The sequence below is a fragment of the Bombus impatiens genome, unplaced genomic scaffold, assembly GCF_000188095.3.
Source record: "Bombus impatiens unplaced genomic scaffold, BIMP_2.2 scf_0051, whole genome shotgun sequence".
NCBI lineage: Eukaryota > Metazoa > Arthropoda > Insecta > Hymenoptera > Apidae > Bombus > Bombus impatiens.
Genome location: NT_176470.1, coordinates 564,842 through 580,466, shown reverse-complemented (window position 1 = coordinate 580,466; position 15,625 = coordinate 564,842). Strand labels below are relative to the sequence as shown.

General features: G+C 33.3%; 2 protein-coding genes and 1 long non-coding RNA gene across 12 annotated transcripts; 2 read left to right on the top strand and 1 right to left on the bottom strand.

Moving 5' to 3' along the window:
• The first annotated feature begins 3,401 nt into the window (after window positions 1-3,401).
• Window positions 3,402-5,750, top strand: LOC100741325 (mortality factor 4-like protein 1). 2 transcript variants are annotated; one of them, XM_033324375.1, is made up of 6 exons: window positions 3,402-3,624; window positions 4,327-4,444; window positions 4,515-4,823; window positions 4,908-5,120; window positions 5,207-5,376; window positions 5,461-5,750. In XM_033324375.1, the coding sequence occupies exons 1-6, from the start codon at window positions 3,555-3,557 to the stop codon at window positions 5,631-5,633; spliced, it is 1,053 nt and encodes a 350-aa protein (XP_033180266.1). In that variant the 5' UTR covers window positions 3,402-3,554; the 3' UTR covers window positions 5,634-5,750. The 2 variants fall into 2 exon arrangements, with proteins under 2 accessions (XP_033180266.1, XP_012247967.1); XM_012392544.3 differs by lacking the exon at window positions 3,402-3,624 and adding an exon at window positions 3,980-4,209.
• Window positions 5,462-14,934, top strand: LOC105680212 (serine/threonine-protein phosphatase PP1-beta catalytic subunit). 9 transcript variants are annotated; one of them, XM_012392518.3, is made up of 7 exons: window positions 5,462-5,633; window positions 6,659-6,843; window positions 7,371-7,442; window positions 10,043-10,530; window positions 12,254-12,352; window positions 12,448-12,687; window positions 13,049-13,364. In XM_012392518.3, the coding sequence occupies exons 2-7, from the start codon at window positions 6,792-6,794 to the stop codon at window positions 13,154-13,156; spliced, it is 1,059 nt and encodes a 352-aa protein (XP_012247941.1). In that variant the 5' UTR covers window positions 5,462-5,633; window positions 6,659-6,791; the 3' UTR covers window positions 13,157-13,364. The 9 variants fall into 9 exon arrangements, with proteins under 9 accessions (XP_012247941.1, XP_012247933.1, XP_012247959.1 ...); XM_012392510.3 differs by having other exon boundaries at window positions 12,251-12,352; XM_033324354.1 differs by lacking the exon at window positions 5,462-5,633 and adding an exon at window positions 7,020-7,123 and having other exon boundaries at window positions 6,828-6,942; window positions 12,251-12,352.
• On the bottom strand, window positions 6,143-9,302 carry LOC117152463. The gene is made up of 2 exons (XR_004462850.1): window positions 8,970-9,302; window positions 6,143-8,866 (listed from the first exon to the last, which is right to left on the bottom strand). It is a non-coding gene; the product is annotated as an uncharacterized LOC117152463 (long non-coding RNA).
• Window positions 14,935-15,625: the final 691 nt, after the last annotated feature.

Here is a 15,625-nt window from a genome sequence, read left to right as displayed (position 1 = left end):
ATCGTGCGCTTTTACCGCCGAGAGACCGCCGTCCGGAATGGTCGAATTGTAATTATTAAAATATTTGTCGAGGCGATCGATGCGTACAGTAGGCTTTATCGACGAAGAAATCGTTTGTAAAAAGAGAAAATGATGATAAAAAAACGGAGTGTGAGGGAGAGAGAGAAAGAGACGAAGAAGATGAAAAGCGCGAGCGGCTGAAGGCATAGTTTTTATTCTATATACTTTTGTAATCGGTCGAATTTTCCGAATAGAGAGCGACAATTTGTACAGTTTGATGCATGAAGAAAAAAAAAAAAAAGAAAAGTATATCTATAATAATTGAATTTATCTATCGGTGCGGATGAAGAACATTTTGTGACATGTAAAAAAAAAAAAGAAAAAATACACACATAACGAACACGTACATATACGAAACATTATCATCTTACAGTACGATCTCCTAGCGAAAAAAATATTATTCAGTCTGGCTAATAGATCATGATCATCGTGTCGAATCATCGTCGTGTTGGATTAGCTTCTTTGACGATGTCGTAGCGAACACGGAGACGAACTCGAGCGTACGATGGGAAAGAAGGAGCATAGGAAGCAGAGGAAAAATCGTGTAAAAGCAGAAAACCTTAGGGCGTATCGTTGTATGCAAACGCACGTATATTTAATTCGAGTCGTAACGATGAAGAACGTTTAAGATTCTTTTTCAGGATACAGTGTTATTCTGAACCTGATTTATAAGAAAAAAGGGATTTTTCGAAGAGAATTTTGCACCAGTGTCAGCCTTGACTTCTGCCGCGTGAAACGGCGTAGAAAAAAAGAAAGAAAGTTTGAAAGAGTCGGTGTTTCAGTGAAAAATTTGATCAAGTACGAGGGAGGATCAAGATGACGAATATTTGTTCCTTGAGGAAGTCGAGGACGCATTGGAGGGAATTATCTCAACTGGAAATCTCTTAAGGATGTACCCTAAACGTACAACTTACAATTAGTGTACGTCCAAAGCCATAGTGCCTACACAATAATGATCACACCCTTCTGCAAAAGAACTGTAAATAATTTACATACTATACAAAAATATATGAATATATATATATATTATATATATATACATACACACAGACAGGCAAAATGTAAGAACGTGACGACCCCGATGGACAAAAACGGAAATAATAGAGAAAGAAAAACCGGATGCTGCGGACACCTCATTGCGATTATCACGATATATCGATTAGTTAGTTTTAATTACGATTAATAATTAATTATTGATACATTACACGAGGAAAATGTTAGTTTATAAATTCACTTATTATATATATATTATATATATATATATATGTACGATGTATATGTATATGTAATAAGTACATATGTTTTATAGTCAAGCGAATATTGTGCAGAATAATCGCTGGATTCTGATTACTTGCAAAACTAGGAAACTTATTTTCTCTTTTTTTCCAAAAGCATAGGAACGCGAAATGTTTCTTCTAGCTGTACGTGTATTTATTTCAACGAATAACTCATAACGAATAGCTCATTTTTCAGAGCAAAAGAGAAACTATTAAATATAACTTTGCCTCTTGTCGTTTTACCGTCGAATGAAATAAATAAGATGAAAATCCTTGGATAACGTTATTTTGCACAATGTTCGTAGCGCGCAATACCTGTCTGCAACAGAGAGGGTTGTATTAGTTTCGTTTCTCGTTTCTTTTTCTTTCTTTTTTCTTTCTATTCAATTGATGGTATCGTGCTTTTCTCATACGCATCGTGCAACGAGAGGGTAAGCAAAAGGGAAAAAAAAAGAAAAACAAAGGAAAGAAGAAGAAGAAGAAGAAGAAGAAGAAAACGCGAATCAAGAGAGTGCGTGAGCGTGTGTGAATGGACGTGATGATCGAATGATGATAATTGATACGAATGTTCGATGGTCGACGGTTCGATTAACGATCCCGACACGCCAGTGAGAAGTTGCGATATTTTCTACCTGAATGTTTGCGGGGATCTCGGCGAAGTCTGAGCGCGTCCGGGATTTTAAGAAGTATAATAACAATGGTTTATTCATATTGTATTTTTTATTCTGTTCGAAGAAGGGCTACGTTGTAAAAAACACATCGATTATAAGAAAAAAAAAAAAAAGAAAAAAGAAAAAGGACGAAGCTACGAATAACGTTGTGACGTTTTCAGACTTACCGGGATCTGTTTACAATAACTTATCGCGAAGATGGCAGTCCATCAGTTTTCATTTTTTAAACTCGATTATCCGTGAAAAAAGAAATTTCTGGCTCGCTTCTGGCAGTCTGTCGAATAAGACGCTTCTCGTATTTTACAATCGACAACAGAGCCTTTCCTCAATTCTTTTTTCTTTTCTATTTTCGTTTAGTGGCAGTTTTATGATCTTCACTTAACGCGATCTAACTCGGCCCTAAGCATCGAGAATAAATTATTATTGTTGTTAGCGGCGAGCAACAACGACGATTCGATTATTTAAATTATCAAAGAAAACGTAAAAAAGGGAGTATAATAGAAACGCGTTGCTTTAGATATTCTTGTATAGATATTCTTTTGGAATTCGTTCGATTCTAATTCGTCGATGATTTTTTTCATCGCTATTCGCGTGCACGCATTATATACACGCAAACAAATACACTTTTCTACGAATGTATTTGAGAGACTGTTCAGAAATATTGCTGAAAAAAGTACAGAAATTAATTCTGATCGATTGTCTTAGAAAGAAAAAAAAAAAAAAAAAAAATTGAGCGATGTACGTACCAATACGACGAATGAGAATTTTGTCACATTTTACGGGCATGACCCGTCGAACAGTAAAAAACAAGACGAAAAAATGAAGAAGAAGTTACAAAATATAACCTTGTGTAACGTCATAGGGAGATGTGATGTTTTTAATTTTCCACAACCTTTGTGTTTTGCTTATCACGCCTTATTAGACGAAAAATTATGGTTTTCGTTTACCTTGTTATATACATATACAAAGCAGTAAGAGGATGTATTTATTTTTTCGAATCGGCATTTCCGTTGTTCGACGTTAAACACTCGTTGCTCGACTCGATTTTAATTGCTACTCTGTATATAATTTTGCACCGGAAAATTCGTTCGTGAAAGTTGTGTACAAGTTCTAAATGTCTATATCAAAATAACGAATAATGTAGCAGAAGAAATATTTTTATGTACGTTTAATACGTATAACGGTATGAGAAAATAAAGTATCAAAACTTGATTTTGATCATTATCAACGTATTTACGCTTGTTGTACATGCACCATTATGAATCCGCATAAGTAAAGCGATTTATAATTTTACCGCTTAGATCTATGATCTTGATATTTTATTTCGATTATAATTTTGTCAAGGGATAAGAGAAAGAAATTAAAAAGTATATATAAAAACATTAATCGGTGCTTTAATTAAAGAAGAAGTTTACGCATTCACCTTGTTTCAAATGAAGAGCGCATGCGCAATGTTTGCATATTACTACTTATCTTCGCGCTACGGTAAATCGTTCGCCATTCCCGCGTCAGCGCTCGAAGTGTGAACATCGATTGTTTCTTATATATGTTGACGTTTTTTACATGTATCTTACAATCTTATCTAAGAAAAAAGGAACGAAACTATGAATATAGAGATAAAATTTAGACACAATGTAAATATGCTACTAACGTTATTGATTATTTTCGTACTTTGTATCGATACATCATAGGTTAGGGTTAAGATAAGCAATACATAATAACTGTCGTACATTTCACAGATTCTACATTTGGCTTAAAAAAAATATATATAACTGTTGTTATGTCAATTGTTTGTAGCCGATATGCAATACTTATTTTAATATAAAGAAATATATCTAATGTTTTGATGTTTACCTTTATTCATGTTGCACATATCTGAGTCTTGAATTAAATTTAAAACAAATCCGCGTTTCAGGCATGACAAATGCGCAAACGAAATATCACTATCATTGGAACTTTTATCACTAGCATAATCGTTGGTATTGTGAATCAGCCTTTTCATAGGAACATGTAACACAAAGCAAAAGACGCTTTATTCAAAGTTCTGCTTTAAATTGATCAGTGGGAATCAATTGTTTTCCATTGGCGCGAATTATCGGGCAAATTTCGGCGATATTTAAAACTATCGGCTCAAAAACTAACAGTCAAAATAAGCAATTCAAAAGACACGAGCATGCCGCCTAAGTGTAAATTTCAAGAAGGTACTTCACGTTTAATTTTTAATGTATCGAAGGTCTTAACGTATATTTAATGAATTTTTATCAATGAATAATAAATATTTTCAATAATATTTTCAATAAATATCTTCTAATTTGTAGGGGAGAAGGTTCTGTGCTTTCATGGGCCATTAATATATGAAGCAAAATGTCTAAAGTCCTCCATTACTAAAGAAAAGCAAATTAAATATTTCATACATTATGCAGGATGGAATAAGAAGTAAGATTTTGTTTTACATTGTATATTTCTAATAAGATTGAAATCATAAATACATTTGTAATATAAACAGTTGGGATGAATGGGTTCCTGAAAGTCGAGTACTTAAATACAACGAAGCAAATGTACAAAGACAAAGGGAGGTTCAAAGAGCACATTCGAATCAACAATCTGCACAGAAAAATAAAAAGGGTAGTACCTCGTCCAAAACTCAAGGACGTAGGAGTGAAGGTGGTCGTGAGAAGGATACTGATAGTAGAGCTAGCACTCCTGTTGCAACAGTTGATAAAGGTGTCAGTCGGTTCAGTAAAAGTACTGGTAGTAGCGTTACGCCATCGTCGTCACATGATTCCACATCAGATGCACCACGCAAGAAGCGCAGGTTTGTCTAAAAAAGATTTCACCAATTTTTACAAGAAGCTTAACTTTATGTGCTAGATGTATAAAACGAAATACTTTATTGTAGCCGATTAGAGCCATCTGGTGAAACGGAAGAATATCTCACTAAAGTGGAAGTTAAAATTAAGATACCAGAGGAACTAAAGTTTGTACTTATAGATGAATCAGAAGTAATATTGAAATATCATAAATTACCTGCTTTACCTGTGAAAAATACAGTTGACAAAATTTTAGATGATTATGTAGACTCAAAGTCGGTAGGAAAAAATGACTCTGTTAGGTACTTGCATCAGTAGTTTTCATATAAATATCTGTCAGTTTTCTTCGTTCGAAGATAAATAACCTTAAATTCTGAATTATTTTCAGGGAAAGCACATTAGAAATAACTAAAGGTATTCGCGAATATTTCAATATTTCTCTAGGATTGCAATTGTTATATAAGTGGGAACGTCCACAATTTATACAAATTATGAATGATAATCCTGAAACACTGCCCAGTCAACTATATGGTGCATTTCATTTACTAAGACTATTTGGTACTATTTTTAAGTATACTTTGTAATAACACTCTTATGTATTTATCATCGAAAATATTGCTATTATGTCAATTATTTTTGCAGTGAGACTTGGAGGAATGTTGTCGTACACTACATTGGATGAAAGAAGCATACAATTGTTACTGTCTCACTTTCATGATTTTTTACAATACTTACAGAAAAATAATACTGAACTTTTTAATCTTCAACAAGACTATGCAGACTCACCACCTGATTATCACAGGAAATATGCCTAAGTTAGTATAAATGTTTGGATACTTTTAATTAAACCCAGCAATACTGCAATATTTTATCTGAGATTATTAATAAGGCAGCTACAATACTTCTTCAAGAAATATATATATGTACATTTACGCGTTATTAGAAATTATTCAATATAGAAGATAGAATAATATAAGAAAAATCTTAAGGATTGTAAAAGTTGTGTTGAAATATTCTCGAAAATTTTCCGTTGTGTGAATATAGCATTTCAGTTTATTAAGTGCACAAAAAATGTAACACATTTTATAGTATATGAATTAGTTTAGGCTAAAATATTAATATGAATAACATGAATATATATATATATATATATATATATATATACATATATGCATATATACATGTATATATACATGTATACACATATATATATATCTCTTTTATTTATTGTAAATATAATGTATTACGATTTTACTATCTAATTACAATTTTATACATGTTTGGAAATACTCAACTCACGAGCGTAGCTTGTGTTTGATTAATAGCATTCTAAATGCACGTTTTATCTCTTCTTGCTTTTTTAACAGTCTTCAGGTAAAATTATGTTCAATTACCGAGATTAAAAAATTACGTTATGTATATTTATTATGAATTAAATGTACATAGTAGAAATTTATGTTGTTATGTATAAATATATGATTTTATTTATATGATATGAAATTATGATTTTATCGTATTTTCCAAACAAGATATCAATCATTGACTGCCTATGTAAATTGTAAATTTCAATGATACGATCAAATCATAAACATTCTTACAATATGCAAATTGTTACAATGCATTACATTGCATTCATTTATATAAGAATAGACATTTCGCGTTACATAAGATGTATTATTGTTTGATATACGCATATATAGATATATGTATGCATATATAGATAAACCAAATGCAGTACAGTTGCATTCATCTAAATCCATGTTCATTTTTTCTGGGAAATAATATTTAATGACGATAAAATTAGGTTTTTGCGATGATCATCTTTCTTGTATTTATATAGGACTAAGCAGTCGATAACAGCACATGTATATACACAATGAAAGTCGACGAGAGTAATATATACAGTTAAGTGCGTACACAAACGTATCATCTAGTCTACAAACATCGGGTCAGTCAGTCAGTGGCAAGAAAAAATGGCGGATGTCGAGTTGAACGTCGACAACCTGATACAAAGATTGTTGGAAGGTACGTGATAAAAAGGGAGCCTATGTGAAAATAAAGTGTGAAATTGTTTTCGGTAATATCATCTTCAGTTTGGTGTACAGTTGATTGAAAGTTTTCTCGGTAATACCCAGTGAAAATCGCTCAATGCGAAGTCGCGCCGCGTACATCGAGTATATATGTATACGATTTCTTTCCAGCCAAAGGAAGATTAAATCGTGCGCGATCTACTTTATGACATCCAATATCTGTGTATATTACGAGTCGACGAATGGTTTTCCTCGAGTCTCCTCGTTTGTCGAAAGTTCGTTTCTAATTCGTGGTTTGTAGGATATTAGAGAGAAAAGCACATATATATATATACATAAAAAAAAAAAAGAAAAAGATATCGATCTCTTCCAGTTGTTGCAGTCCGTCGTAATTCTTTAGACACGTCAGAGGTCTTTGGATTTATTCCGCACTTTTTCTTTACTTTCTCAGAAGGCAAAACTATTTCCTTTTGTTTGTTCTCTTTTCTCATGCTACATGTCGGAACACTCTTTGCGGTAAAGTATACCACACGCAGAAAGACCAGGTTCAGAAGAAAGCCAGGCTAAAAGATATTTTCTCTCCGGATTTTGCCGGTATGCAACAAGGAAACCACCCCATGTAGTTCTTTTTTCCGTTCTTTAGTTGCGCTTTTACCTGCCTCAACGTCGTGCGTGAACGCTCGCCATCGTTTGCTTATGATTTACGATGTAAAATAAAGTAGAAAGCTAGATATACAGCATTGTGGTACCTGCAACATCAAAATTTTCCCAAGATATCATCTTCATTCTCAGTCAACTCAATCATCATATTGATAATGTCCCATTAGCTTCTTTATGGCAAGAAACTATGTGTGAATATGTATGAATTTTCTATTAAAGTAAAGTACGTAAGTAAAATATAACTATATCGTAATGTATCTAATACCTGTTAGAACGCAAAGCTTTTGGGATTGTCTATATAATGAATAAATGCATTAAACTCAAATCACTTTCTTCAAATAATAAGCCATATTTATATAAAGGGTATAATTTGTAATGATCCAATTTGCACGTAAATTATTGCTTGAATGCAGGTTAATTTAAATGCATGTTTCATACGATACTTGTCAGTGTTGTTTTTAGCTTTCATACGAATAGTATGTGTACAATTATTTTCCATCTTCTTTTAGCGAATCGATTACTTTTTTAAGAAAATAGTATCACAATCTTCTTCAAGAACTTACGGCACAATTTGATGTATATTCATGAGTATGTTTTAGTATCAATGTTTATACTACCCTGGCATATGTTTCTTTCAATGTGTTCAGTTAATAAATATACATTACAACACTGACTTTCTTAAGCATATTTGTTGCGAGCCTATTATTTGACGTACATATATTATAAGAAGGCCAAATTGTTTGTTATGTACCAGAAAGATTAATGTATATAACATATGTGTACCATTGCTTAATAAGGAAATTTATTCTTCTGAGAGTTGCAAAAGGAAACTTATTTAATTTGAATGAAGATGTTAATGCTTGGCGAAGAAAAATCATTTTGATCTTTCCTGCGTGCCTACAGTACTATCTTTGTATTTTATCGCGAACAACATTTCCATGAAACGTTTATTACAATATACGAATTGATAACGCTGTTGAAATGAATCGTAATACGTCGCGGCTAAAGAGCAGTTCAAATTATCGCGTGTGTGAGCAAATATAACGATGACGATGACTACAATTTTTTCATCGTACGCCCCGTTTCCATAAATAAACCGAATTATTAATAGACTTTATTTCCGACATTTTGTCATTTTCGAACTCTCTGTTATTCTTCCGCTACAGGAATTCCGTCATTTTTTTTTTTTTCTGTCTCTCCCTTTTCGCCATTAATTATGGTGCCTAGATACTCGTTGATGTGACCTTGCTGATATGCAGTTTTCCAATAACCATCATCGGCCCAGTTTAACCACACCGTGAATTCCTTTATAGCTATAAATAATCCAGTGACACTGATGCAAGGTTCCGAAGAGTAATCTGCGAACGAAATTTCATATTTCTTTGCTCGTTCGTATACGTATACATACGTACAACGTACTCTTGATATACATGCATATACATATTATATTCTATACGTTACTGTAGTCTATATTCATATATCACGATCAGTGGTATCTACACGTGATCACCAACCGGCTTCGAGCTTTTGTTTTCAACTGTTCCGCAAGTTTACGCTCATACGGTATTATTCGAACTCATACAGCCGCTTAATCCCTTCGAAGCATTATAACGACGGTGTACGACAACCATTTGTGTCCCCGAGTATTGCATCAGGAGAACACCTATATCGCATTGCTTGATGTTTTTATGATTAAACCTCTTGCGTTCTTGCGTCTTCGATCTTAACGGAGAAGATCATATATGTATAATACCGTTGCCTGAATGATAATTTTTCATTACACGAATATTTTAATGTAAAAAAAGAAAAACGATACGAGATAGTAAAATCTAGATATTTATTTTTGTTTTGAAGAATCAGCCTTAAAAGTTGTCATCGAAGGAAATCACGTTAACGCTGTCACAGATGAAATTTCATCCCGTGTGCATTTCTCTTTTATTTTAAAAATTGATAATTGATTAAACAAATAAAATTAATATATTCCATTATAGAACTATTTTTTACAAACTTACAATACATTTAATATTACGGTATCAATGGAAACTACTAAGTGCGTAATAAGGTACTCGTACAATTTTATTCTTCGATTAAATATTATAATTGCGTATAAAACGAAATTCACCGATCGAACATGACAAAACAAACATGCACAGTGTGGAATTTCATTTACGTTAGCGTTTAATGGATTTAAACACGAAATGTGATATATGAATAACGAACTTTGTCATTCGAGTCGATCGAAAAAAGATTAGCCACCATTAGTCCCGAACGTGTCCAGATTGTATTTATGTAAGCAACAAGAGAAAACCCTACCGAATAGGACGATCCGTGGAATCCGTATAATCGTATTACCCTTGTTTTTCCCCCTTTTGAGAAAAAATCGACTCTCGGCAGTCAGATACCTTCATGCTCCAGCGTAGAGTTATGCTCGATGTACCTGTGACAAAACGACTCTCCGATGTCTCGCGATGCGTCGCCCAACCCCGGGGACAGAGGCAGGAAATCCATTTAAACGTGCGAATTTTTGGGCGCAGTCCGAGGATGCCGGCCAGGAAAGACCGTCTTAATGTCAGAGGGCGAGGTCCGCGGCCTTTGCCTCAAGTCACGGGAGATTTTCCTTCAGCAGCCGATCCTGCTTGAACTGGAGGCGCCGCTTAAGATTTGCGGCGATATTCACGGCCAGTACACCGACTTGTTACGGCTATTCGAATATGGCGGTTTCCCGCCAGAGGCGAACTACTTGTTTCTCGGCGACTACGTAGACAGGGGCAAACAATCGTTGGAAACGATATGCTTGCTGCTCGCTTACAAGATCAAGTACCCGGAAAATTTTTTCTTATTGAGGGGCAACCACGAGTGCGCCAGCATAAACAGGATATACGGGTTCTACGACGAATGTAAGAGAAGATACAACATCAAACTATGGAAAACGTTCACCGATTGCTTCAATTGTCTACCGATCGCTGCGATCATCGACGAGAAAATATTCTGCTGTCATGGCGGCCTCAGTCCAGATCTTCAGGTGATTCGATATCGATCTCTGCAGAAAATTATTTGCGAAATTTTCGAAATTAAATTACCGGGGATTTTTATGTTTTTCCATGTGTGTACATATCAACGAATATGTTTTTAACGCAGATGATGATTTATTTTGAGGATGATTCTGGGGATAAAAGATCGTGGGATAATTTACAATTTACTTCCTTATTATTCGTTGTTAAACGACATATATATATTTTTCCTTTCTGTAAGTTTTTATAATTTCCTATAACATCGAAAGAATTAGTTTTAGGATTTATGTCGATTCTATAGATATTCCTTCTTCTCTGTGAGTACTTTATGCTCATAAAGTCATATACTTTTTTGTAACGCTCTATATAGTCTGATATTTATTTGTGTCTATGATTATTGAATTTCTACGTAGTTATTATCTATAGGAATAACAATCGCGAATGGTCAAAGAAATAACAAAGCGAAAGATCGCAAAAAGGTATTTACGCGAGAGATATTTTAAACGTTGGATAAGAGGCAAAATTTTTCAAGCAAGAATTCATTCCTGTAATGTTGCGTGCGGAAGTGGCGCGTTAAAATCGATACGGCATTAAAGAGCATTTCTTAACAAGCTAAACGGAAAATTTATGAAATACACGTATGTCCATTTGTATAAACGATTAAGCGTCTTAAAGTTAATTCGTAAAATTTCTCGCTACTATCCTCGGATAACTTACATTTATTCGAAACACGTAATTAACAAACAAATTATAAAATATGTTGGAATTTGCGATGCACTGGGAAATAAAGAAGAATAACTAATATAAATGGAATCTATATTTAAAACAGAATTTTCGATATTATTTTTAAGGCGTTAAGAAGAGTTAAAATTGCGATTGTTAGCACGCAACTGTTGATTGGCTTATACATATAATGAAGCGTGAAATTCGTTGATTTATTTAATCCTGTTGCAGACGAATATATGGTATGAAATTTGTACTCGCCAGGGAGATTTAATATTCGATTTTCATCAAAAAAAATAAGACCTATATCGATGAGCGTACTTTAATATTCTACTTCTATAGCTTCTACTATTTAAAAATTAAATTCCATTAACCTTGGCTGAATTTGGAGCTAGATCTGGCTCGTGTCCATTGCGTATCCATATTTCTCGAATCTTTCGTCTTTAATTGAAACCTTGTGTAGCATGTTCGTTCACGGAGGAAGATTTATAAAAGAACTGGCCGCTGGAAATATTGATTTTCTATTTATACTCAATGTAAGAAGGAAAATATTAAAAGTTTGATCCCTGTTAGAATGTCAAAAGATTAATATCTTTATAAAATAAACTATCGATCTTTTGTCATTCATAAAAAAAGGTCACTTCTTGAGAAAATTTCTTTCATAAATACATTGCTACTCTGTTTTTGCCGTTCGATATTTTCTTCGATAAAAATTTGTAACAATAAGAATTATCGAAGAATTTTCGAGGAAAGCCTACAAGATAAGATAGCGAATTGTCCTAGTCCTTTTTTAATTATTAGCTACGTTTAAAGAACCTTCTCTTTAATATTTACAAAATACATGAAAGTTTTATGAAACGATTCTGCATTTAATAGACCCTTCTTTTCGGAAGGTTTTTCATTTATTACGTAATTAATGTAATTTAATTTCATGTTTAACGATATTTCCATCATAAAATTATCGACTCTCAAAAAATGTACAATAAAAAATATTTATTTACTATCTAGCAGAATATGGAACAAATCAAAAGAATAATGCGTCCGACAGATGTACCTGATACTGGCCTTCTCTGTGACTTGTTATGGTCCGATCCAGATAAAGAAGTCCAGGTATAATGTTTCTTCGTTGTGTAATCATTTATCGTCGATTCTTCCGAAGTAATTCCAAACTAATACATTATGGACTTTTGTCTTCTATGTTTTAGGGATGGGGCGAAAACGATAGAGGTGTATCTTTCACATTTGGACCAGACGTGGTGTCGAAGTTCTTAAATCGTCATGATATGGACTTAATATGTAGAGCACATCAAGTAGTCGAAGACGGTTACGAGTTTTTCGCGAAACGACAATTGGTCACCCTGTTCTCCGCGCCAAATTACTGCGGGGAGTTCGACAATGCCGGAGGAATGATGAGTGTTGACGAAACTTTAATGTGCAGTTTTCAGGTAGGATTTGTGAATATTCCATGATGAAATAGTAATGTTCGCTTAAAGTCCAATAAATCAGGGTACTAGATTGTAATTTATGTTAAAATAAGGAAGAACAAATGAGACTGCATGTAAAAATGCAATCAATTATATATAAAAATGGATCATCCGATCGCCTATCTATCACTCTAGTTTTTGTCAATAAGTTTAGGCTACGCTGAGCCTGAGATATTCAGTAGTTGAGAATAATTGCGGTCATTTGAATTTGGGTGAAACATTTGTATTGTATTTTAAGCGAGCACTACTGCATTATAATTTGTTGAGCATTGCATGGTGCATTTCGTTCATGTCTTATCTATTATTCATGGTGTACGTGCAGATTTTGAAACCGTCAGAGAAGAAGGCTAAATACCAGTACTTAAGCTTGAATACGGGTCAAGCCACAAGACCATCTACACCACAAAGGAATCCAGCCAAAAAGAAATGACAGCCTTGTACTCGGTTTTTCCTTCATTTAAGGAAGCTCGTCGACAAGGCGACAAAATTTTTATTAAGGCGCGAACATTAAGAGCATAACATTGTATGATATGTTCTATCACTAACTAGCGGTTATGCCAAACAGATGAATAGTAAAAAAGAAAAAAAAAAACAGGAAAGAACGGGTGAGACACGTAGTGGTATTTGTGATCGTTAAAGACTTTAATAACAAAAGGCAGATTTAATTTCTTTTCTTCGAGTATGATTTAAATATAGCATTTTAAGTAATTATTATTATGTTGACTGATTAGTGATTAAAAGGTAATCGTATATCGATAGAACTCGCCCGAGTGTGCTTGTTACGAAAAGTTTAAAAACAAACAAAAACCAAAAAACAAAAAAAAAAAAGGACGGTAATTCTGACTTCGCTAATGTTTTTTCGTGAGTATTACTTTTCATATTTTAGCACGAAGACGCCAAGGGAAAGGAGTAAAATTTACCTCTTTCCTGATTTACATCTGATTAAGATAATTAATATGATAATAAAAAATTAATACTTTCTTTTTTCATTGGATTTGGATCAAGGATCACTTCTCTGTTCTCTGGACAATTATGTAGCTATATCTTCCAGATCCGAATGATTCTTTTATTGCCATTAACGTTTCCAAGAAATTTCCACATTCTCATTTTGACTATTTATTGCTTCCATGTTCAATGTTCAGTGTAATTATTAGATATTGCTGATTATTCCACTTACTCTTATTGCCATCGCTTTGCAGCTGATTTGATTAGAATTGTTTAATGAAACGCGCTGTATCATGTACATAGATATTCTTTCATTTCGCTCTACGTTTATTTTTCCGTTTCTTATATTTTTCTTCGTTCGCGTTAAGTCGTATTTCTATGTACACACACGATTAAATACTTATTTTAGTTTTCAGTATTCCAAACTATCGACAATATGTTTCAAGGTATGTTGTAGAAATGTTAGATTGTTTATTCTCTATGAACGAAAAATCAGAGAAAAAACAGAGAACCAGTATTTTTAAGATGATGATTTTATGCAGATTATTATTATCGCCTTTATTCGAAGGACATATGCTCGAACGAAACAAATGGGTATTAAAGAAAATTAAAAAGATATTAATTCAAACGCAAAATATAATTATTAACGAGATATATGTATTAGCACTTTGCGTGTAAGAAGAAGAATCTCAGTCGTTGAGAGATTTTTAATCTTGCGATGAAATAGATCGAATACATACGTATTACGTATATTAAAACTGATTTACAGGCTATCAAATCGTCGAAATGCAATTATTATTGGCTGATAAAAAAAAAAAGCCCTTGGATGATTGCCATTTATAAGAACGTACTATTTCACTTTCAGATGTTTTCGTCGCTTTATTGTTTCGAATGTAACTCGATTACGTAATTAATTGATACGAGGCAATAGGCAGCATTTAGTACTGTACTACCTAATACGTGCTTTGGTAAAATAGTAACATACACCGTATTTCATTTTTGTTCGTACTTCGTGAAACATTTATTCTCTTCGAATTGTTTTAAGGAGAATCCGTTCCTTGCAATTAAGTACGAGTTAATATTTCTGTTATGTTGTGCAATATAAAACGTAGTTCGCATAAATGAAAAGTCTTTTAGAAAGTATCGGAAACGATTTGAATACCAACGTCTATAGGAGATAAGTATCTAAGAATATTTACGAAGAGTACATTAAAATGGAAACAATACACTATTTGAAAAAAATCGAAAAGAAAAAATAAAAAAGATATATATATATACATATATATATAAAAGTAAAACGAAATGTAAGTACATTAGACCGCACCATGTCATCGGAATAACTTACATAGTTCCAGAAACGAACAATCGTAAAACGGTCAAACGTATTATCTGAAAGTGAAATAAATCGGATTCGATGCATTACGTTTAGATAATTGAATAAAAAAAAAAAAAAAGGACTAGCCAATTTGTTTATACAAATACCAAGTAATTTATGTTCGTTAAAATTGTTATTTATGCAGCGGGGATGAGTTATTGTGAACTTTTTTCTATAATCGTGAGAATTTTAATCGATTTATTATATCGTTATGAATTGTTAAATAGAAGACAAAAAATGGGCATATTTGACGAAGTTGGCGACAGTACATCGTTTTGAATTTACTCTTACTATTTAGATAATTCTTACAGAGGTCATGCGATTTAAAGCAAGCCGACTTAAAAACGGCCGTTTTTCTTCCCTCGTCACATTCTCCTCCAATGACCCTTTCTTCCTCTATTTCTCCCTCCCAATATAAGTTTAATTGTAAAAGAAGCGGTTGTGATCCCTCGATATGCGTTCTGTCCGAGACCCATAAATTATATACACAGATATTATATTTGTAAAGAGCCGATCGATCGGGATTCGACGATGCTCTATCAAATACGAGAATAAAGTGTAATTATTAAACACAAGTTG